Source organism: Kogia breviceps, unplaced genomic scaffold (genome assembly GCF_026419965.1).
Source record: "Kogia breviceps isolate mKogBre1 unplaced genomic scaffold, mKogBre1 haplotype 1 scaffold_500, whole genome shotgun sequence".
In the NCBI taxonomy this organism is placed as follows: Eukaryota; Metazoa; Chordata; class Mammalia; order Artiodactyla; family Physeteridae; genus Kogia; species Kogia breviceps.
Genome location: NW_026711940.1, coordinates 14788 through 22902, shown reverse-complemented (window position 1 = coordinate 22902; position 8115 = coordinate 14788). Strand labels below are relative to the sequence as shown.

The 8115-nt window shown below is 51.6% G+C and overlaps 1 protein-coding gene across 1 annotated transcript; it reads right to left on the bottom strand.

Annotated features, from left to right (window-relative positions):
- Window positions 1–2699: 2699 nt before the first annotated feature.
- On the bottom strand, window positions 2700–7445 carry LOC131749775 (ankyrin repeat and SOCS box protein 18-like). Its single transcript, XM_059051651.2, has 3 exons — window positions 7148–7445; window positions 3025–3292; window positions 2700–2853 (listed from the first exon to the last, which is right to left on the bottom strand). Exons 1-3 carry the CDS (start codon window positions 7386–7388, stop codon window positions 2700–2702), a joined length of 663 nt encoding a protein of 220 aa, XP_058907634.1. The 5' UTR covers window positions 7389–7445.
- Window positions 7446–8115: the final 670 nt, after the last annotated feature.

Here is an 8115-nt window from a genome sequence, read left to right as displayed (position 1 = left end):
CTGACCTAAGTCTTGGCAGAGCGCCTTGTGATCCTCCAGGAATAAAAGTCTTGTAAGGAGTTGCTACAAGACCATTGTCCACTCACCTCCCTATGGCCCCTGGGAGGCCGTTCTGAGACGTTTCTCATCACCTCCTGGGTTCTGATGAGCTTTGGGACTTCCTGCCTTGCCCCCCTCAGAATAGAGCTGCAGACTGTAAAACCGCTCACCTGAAGTCTAGATTCAGGTGTTCTGTAACAGGGTATCCTGCAACTCACATTGCCATCATCTGGCCCCTTTTGTTTGGGTGTTGTCCTTTGTGATGTGTGGGACAAGGACCGTGCAGAACTGGTACTTCTGGCTATTCTTCTTTTCACTGTTTATGTAAGCGTTAGAAGTCTGAATCTAGGAGTGGCTCCGTGGATCTTTACCAGTTGAATCGGTCAGGCCTTGCCCTGTCTTGTGTGTACTTGACAAGAGAGCCAGAAATAAACCCATACATATGTAGTCAGTTGACTTTCAACAAAAGTGCAAAGGCAAATCCATGGAGAAAGGAAAGGCTTTTTGACAAATGGTGCTGGAACAACTGGATATCCACATGCAGAGAAAAAAATAGCTTCAATCCATACCTCACACCATATTCAGATATTAACTCAAAATGGGTCACAGACTTAAATGTAACATATAAAATTATTTTAAAAATTTTAGAGGAAAACATAGGAGGAAATGGTTGTGGCCATGGTTGTGCAAAGATTTTGTTTTTAAGATAAAATAACCCAACACAATCCCTAAAAGAAAAAAATGATCAGCTGGATGCCACCAGAAGTAAGAACTTCTGTTCTCCAGAAGATACTTTTAAGGAAAGAAAATATAACCCAGAAACTGGGAGATAATATATATAAATTGCATGCCTGACAAGGGACTTGTATCCAGAATATATAAAGAAATCTCAAAATTTAAGAAGAAAACAAACAACCCAATATTTTAAAAGGGCACAAGATTTGAACAGGCACATCACCTAAGAAGATAAATGGATGGCAGATAAGTACATGAGAAGATGCTCAACATCACTTGTCATCAGGGAGATGCACATCAAAACTACAGTGGAGTATTCCTAAGTACCTAAAGAATGGCTACAGCTAAAGAGTGACCATACCAAGTATTGGTGAGCATGGGAAGCATCTAGAACATTCATATATTGCTGGTGGGAATGTAAAATGGTAGATCCAATTTGGAAGGTCATTTCCTAAAAGATTATCTTTTAATCATATCATGTGACACAGCTCTGCCTAGCTATTTATCCAGGAGAAATGAAAGCATATACCCAGAAAAAGCTGGTACACAAATGTTCATAGCAACTTTATCTGTAACAGCCCCAAGCCTGAAACAATCAAGCGTCTTTCAACATATGAGTGGATATAGATACATTGTGTTATCCTCTACCGTGGAATACCACTCAGCAATGAAGAGGAGTGAATTATGGATACACACAACAGTATGACAATTCTCAAAATATTGGGATTGACATGTACACACTGTTATATTTAAAATAGATAACTAGCCAGGACCTACTGTAGAGCACAGGGAACTCTGCTCAATATTCTGTAATGACCTAAATGGGAAAATAATTTGAAAAAGGAATAGATACATGTGTATGTTGAACTGAATCACTTTGCTGTACACCTGAAACTAACACAACACAGTTAATCGACTATGCTCCAATATAAAATGAAAATAAAAAATATATGCTTCAAACCAAATCTTAAAGTAATAGTGCTGCATGAAAGAAGCCAGACAAAAGAGACTGCATTCCATTCACATAAAATTCTAGTAAATTCAGACTAAACTATAGTGACCAAAAGCAGATCAGTGGGACATTGGAGGAGGGGGAGGGAGAGATTACAATGGGGCAAGGGAACCTTTTGCTGGTGATGGCTGGGTTCACTATCTTGATTATAGGGATGGTTTCATGAGTGCATGCCTGTGTCCAAATTTATCAGATTGTATACTTTAAGCATGCACAGTGTACTATATGCAATTACAACGCAGTAAAGCTGCTTTTGAAAAATACATGGTTTTCAGTCACTTTCCTTCAAGACTCCTGGTGGTACACGTGCCTTTCTGAGTCCCTGGTCCACGTGACATTGGTAGGCGGTGCCCCTCCGCCTTGGTCCCTGAGAACCCAGTAGCCCTGCCTGCCTGCGCGTGACATGGTGATTTTATTTAATCGTCATCATAGAGACAGAAGGCCAAGAAATTTTAATCCCAAGAACAGGGACTAAAAGAAATGTCAAGATGACACAACGCAAGCTGGGCCCCCGGAACAGAAATCCTATGCAATGACGCGGCGGGCCCCCGCCGTCTCTCCCAGGACCTACTGGACCCCGAGGGGACAGACCCTCCGCAAGGACAGCCGCGAGGCTGGACCCGGCACCGGCGGAACTTCCAGAACCCCGGCACCTGGGAGCGGGTGGGCCCCGAAAATGCGGGCGTAGCTCGACTGGCTTGTGGGACGCCGAAGCCCCGCCCGAGGAGCTAACCATTTATGTCACACTGTGACAATTATTCTGCATAAAATTATCATTAAAAACCCTAATTTTTCAGCCTCCAACCCCGCCAGTGGCCTTTTAGCATTCTCCACCGCCGGCGTCTGCGGGCCGGTGATCACCGGCTCATTACCTCCGTGTGGCGCCTGCCCCCCCCGCGCTCGCAATCAAGCGCTAATTAAACCGGCGCGGGGCCCGGGCTGGGGCCGAGGCCGGGGCGGGGGGCCCGGTGGCCTCCGAGGGGCTCTGGCGGCCGTGCCCGAGAGCTCCCGGGTCTGGGTCCGGGTCCGGGCGGGGCCAGGCGGCGGGCGGGGCCGAGGCCGAGGGTCTGGGGGCGGGGCCTGCGGGGGGGGGCTTGGGGGCGGGGCCCGGAGCGGTGACGCAGGCCTGGTCCGGGGTCCGAGTGGGGTCGGGGCGCTGAGGGAGTCCGGGGGCAGGGTCACGGGTCGGGGGTCGGGGGTCGAGGGTCGGGCGGGCGGCCGGGGCCCCGGGTCCTTACCCCAGCGAGGCGGCCGTGCGGCAGAGGTGCAGGGGTGCCAGGCCGTCGGCGCTGAGCAGGTCGGGGTCGGCGCGGTGCTGCAGCAGCAGCTGGGCGCAGGCCGTGTGGTCCTCCAGGCAGGCCTCGTGCAGGGCGCCGCGGCCGCCGGGGCTGGCGTCGGGGTCCGCGCCGCGGCCGAGCAGGTGGCGCACGCAGGCCGTGTGGCCCCGGGCCGCGGCGATGCACAGGGGCGTGGTGAGCTCGCGCTTGTACTCCAAGGTCCAGAGGCCTGGGGGTGGAGGGGAGGTGGGGAGAGGTCAGGTGAGTCGGGGGACTCTGGTGGGGAGCGGTGTCCATTAAGACTGAAATAGAGGGAAGCCATGTCTTAGAAGTAGGTACCAGGTTGGCACGTAGGGAGATCCACATAGATGCTCAGGGTTCGGGACAGAGGAACCCAGTGAGGTCCAGCTGGATCACGGATGAGGGATGAAGGGCGGGCTGGGGATAGAGGTGAAAGGACCCTGACAGAGAGGGACAGAGAGACAGCAAGGGGAAAAAGTGTAGGAAGAGGGGAGGAGGGGAGAGAGAAGCAAGGAAAAGGCAGGAAGAGAAAGACAGTAACAGCACGTAGAGCAAAGACACACTGGAGAGATAGAGAAACAGGGAGAGAAGAAATACAAAGGAGAGATTGGGGTGGGTGGTTATTGAGAAGCAAGGGGGCTTTTGCCAAATCTGAGGGTAACTTGGGCAAGATTTGCGGAGTTGAAAGCTGAACAAGCAGAGTGAACAGTGGGAGAATTTACGTGAGGAATTCACCTTTTCCAGACTCTGAATTAGGGGCAGCTTGAGGGAGGAAAGTGAGCTGTGGATTGTTCTGGAATCCAAGCCCTCTCTTTTCGAGCCCCACATTTACCCCTTTATCATTAAGAGGAGAAGACAACAGACAAAACAAACCGACCCACATCACCAAGGTTGCTCGAGAAAAGGACTCGGAAAGTTTAGTTGTCTTGGAAGTGGCCGGGTTTCAGAAGCACCCTTTGATGTGGTGGTCTGTATTGAGCACAATTCTGGTTTGTTCCTTTGCGCTCTTTAGGGTTTTGTGTGTGTGTGTGTGTGTGTGCGCGTGCGCGCGTGTGCGTGTGTGTGTGTGCGTGCGTGTGTGTGTAGCGTTGCTCTTTCTTGAGGGAAGAATGGAGCAGGAGCTATACATGTCACTTCTCTGAAAACTTTGGCCTTTCAAAAGGCCTGTGGAAGGTTGTTAGCAGCCATGAGCACACTCCTGGAAATGGGGGAAGCTGTCCCTGGTGAATACACTTCAAGGCACAGGATTTCACATGGCAGGGATGCCTTCTGATAATGATGGAAGAATCGATACTGCGGCTGTAATGAGCTGTGGAGGAGACCTTTTCACAGGGCACCTCCTTCCCGGGACCCATGCTGAGCGGTTTGAAAGACCACTCATAATTACGTACCTGCATGCAGTGCACGGTTCCAGCCCGCCCCGCGTCCCCAAGGCCCAGCCTGGAGGCTGTGCACACGCTCGGTGGGGGAAGAGGGGGCCTGTCGTCCCAGTGGTGGGTGATGGCGGCTGGAGGCCCTGCGGACTTGGACCTGCGTGGGTTTGAGCTGCCCTGCCCAGTGAAGACGGGGTCTGATTTGAGGGAGAAGATGGATATGGTCCTTGACCGTAGCAGTGACCTACATTCTTATAGGGGCCAGCTCCTGTTTGTTGATTCTCCTCATTTTCCTGAGATAGGAAGTTTACTTACTGAGGGTCAAGGAAGGGGGTACTCCATCTTCTAGGGCATGCTAACTTCCCACCATCAGCAGCTCTGTTCACCCACCCAAGATTCCCAAGTCTTCCCCTGGACTGATGGGAAGGGGCCTTGGCTGGGCATTTAGCTCAGCCATAGCTGAGGGCCAGCCCCCTTCTCCAGGTCCCTGGAGATGGTGATGAGCTTCTCTCAGGCCTTCCAGAGAATCCCGTTTGAAGGCAGCTCTCTCGTTCAGTAAGCCTGAATCATCATCAGCTTCCTATAAATCCCACCCTGGTCCAGGTTCCGCCACCAGGAGGAACGCAGAAGCAGGCTTCTCCCCACGTGATATCTCCCTCGAAACATCCACTCCTCCATGCTAATGCTTTCCTGGCACTGCAGGCTTGGTGGGGCCAGCATTCCATCGTGGATGTGGTGCCCAGGAGCCAGCCACTGTGAACCTGCGTATCCCCTTCCCCATGGCTCCCTTCAGGAGGAGCTGAATTGGCCACCAGGCAGTCCTCGTATGAGCGAGGGCAGTGTCGGGGCCCACTGTTCTCAGCCCGGGTTTGGTCATTTCTGCTACTGGACCAGCTGGGAGAGTTCAGGTGGCTGAGCTGAAAGCGCACGGAGTCCAGAAGTGTCCATCCTCTCTTCCCAGCCTGCACCGAGGCCTCAGGCCAGCACCAACTCCCAGGGCTGCCCTTTTGCTCGGTAATATCTCAGGTGCCTTCACTGCCACACTGCTCTCATCTCCTGTCGTACAGATGTGCCATAGAAAAACAGCAAACTTAGGGCTGGAAAGATTGAGGGGGAAAACAGGAAGGAGGCTTTGGTTCAGACCATGAACTGACATTAATATCTATCAATGCAACATTTGAGTGTGTGTGTGTCCAGGGCTGCGAGGTAAGTGATTAAAAAAAACATTAATCGAACATTCAGGCAGTTGGCATTCTTGGTTGAATGGTCACACGGGCCTCTGGAGGAAGATGTGGGCCCCATCTGGGACACGTGAGGGAGAGGAGACCCAAAAAGGCTCTGGGATGCCTTTGGCTGGGAGGGGTTTTGGTCCAGGCTGGAGCTGCGTGTGCCTTTCCTGCAGCCTCTGCCACCTTGCTGGTGGCTCTGAGCTGCTTAGCCCTTTGGCAGGGTTTGGGTTGATTCCCTTCTCCCTGTGTGAGGGGTACGCAGACTGTGTCAGTGCTTTGGCAACCGCCCTTCCTCATTCTTGGCTTGCCAGAGATCATGGGTCAGGGGCTCGGGGCACTGGCCATTGGCTCACTGTCCACAGAGTCTGAACTCCTCACAGATCCCAACACGTGAACCCTCTTGGTAAACGTGTGACATCGGGATGCACGGGAGGAAGGGTGCCCAATGCAGAGTGCCAGCCAAGGGGGCCACACTGCAGCCCGATGGTCAGAAAGTCTGTTCATCCCAGATGGGGTGAGGGGGCTTCTCTCTACCTGCGGGCATGTTTGCCTGCCCGGCACAGAGCGACAGTGTCCAGGCGACAAGCATGCAGACATATACAACTTAAGGACCTCTGGTTTCTCCCCCTCCTCCCCCTTCCCAGGCTCCCCTGCGTTCCAGGAGGAGGGTCTCCCGAGAGCTCTCCCTCCGCGATGCTGGCTGTGTCCCAGCTTCCCCGCTGCAGCCATGGTGTTCGTGGATTCACAGAGGAAGCTTGCCCAGCGCTGCTCGCCAGGGGCCCGCTCCGGGCGCGCTCAAAGGAGAGGCGTACTTTATCTCCCTCCTCCCCGGCTGCCAGATCCAGGCTCTGGCAGATCAGCATTCAAACCAAAGCTCTTTCTAAAGACAAGAGGCACCTCCAGCACGAGAAGGGCACTTCTCACCAACAGCTTGGCCTTTCCAATTTGATCTCTCTCATCTCTCACCTAAAAACTACATCTTAAAAATCATGCACGCAATGGACTTGAGGATATGGGGAGGGGGAAGGGTAAGCTGTGATGAAGTGAGAGAGTGGCAGGGACATATATACACTACCAAATGTAAAATAGATAGCTATTGGGAAGCAGCCTCATGGCACAGGGAGATCAGCTGGGTGGTTTGTGACCACCTAGAGGGGTGGGCTAGGGAGGGTGGGAGGGAGGGAGACGCAAGAGGGAAGAGATATGGGAACATGTATATGTATAACTGACTCACTTTGTTATAAAGCAGAAACTAACACACCATTGTAAAATAGTTATACTCCAATAAAGATGTTAAAAGAAAATCATGCACGCAAAGTTTGGCTTCTAGATGTCTTTGGCTCGAGTATGTTAAGTGCAGCACCCGTGTGAGCAGTCTACACACTGGAGCTATATGTTCAGAGGTGTGTTAGTAGCTCCTTAAAAAAAATAAATAACCGGGCTTTAAAGGAGCAAAGGTACCTGACGTTCCAAACGTGGCCGGAGATTTCACTTGCCACTCCATCTCATCCGTCTTGATCTCAAACACCACGTTGGCATCCTGGAAGAACTGGTCCATGAGGAGCTTAAGACGGTCCAGGTCTCCTGTGACCAAGGCAGCATGGTACTCGAGCACCGGCCACCCAGCTCTTGCTTGAGACTCTTTCCCCATCTTCTGAAAGATCTGAAGTTTCCCTCTAACTGGCTCTGGCTGTCTCTTCATTGCAATGCCGATGATCTCAGAAGAGTTCTCCAGGAAGGGGAAAGATGGTCTTACGGAGTGTGAGCTATTTCTATTGTTATTACTCAATTGTCATCCAGTTGGGGCTCGGGTGGTGGTGTATTTTTAACTCCTGTGGGCCCTGATGTGATAATGGTTACTTGATATGGCCAGCCTCATGTGACCACTAAGATGCCAAAGAGCTCAGCCACCCCCCTTGTGATTATATAGATGTAAACTCTAGAGACAGGCACATCTGTATATCTTCCAAACAGCTTTCCGCACGACAAGGGCAGGCAGCCTAAAATAGGCAGTTCTTCTCTTTCTTGCTCTGTAGTGTGTCTTCTTGCTTTTATCCCATCCTCTTCCTTAGCTGCTGTGGCCAGTGGTGAATGGATGTGTGTTCTGAGGGCTGTGTCAGCCCTGAGGCTGTGTGAGGGAGGCCCAGCTGGACACTGCAAACGACCAGGCTCTGCACAGGTGTCCCCGGGTGGGAGGCTCCGTAGTAGGTCACACCAGGGATTCCCAAAGGCATCATCTGGGGCCCCAGGTGGCCTGTGAGTTTCTTCCAGTTGTTGAGAACTGACCCCAAAATGCACATCCCTTGCTGAAGATGAGAGATCACAAATTTTTTTTTTTTTTAATGGATGGTAACAGTTCTTTATTAGTAACTTACTAGTTACTTGCTACACTGTGGTTCAGGGCTTTATTTTATTGTCTAAAAATTAAT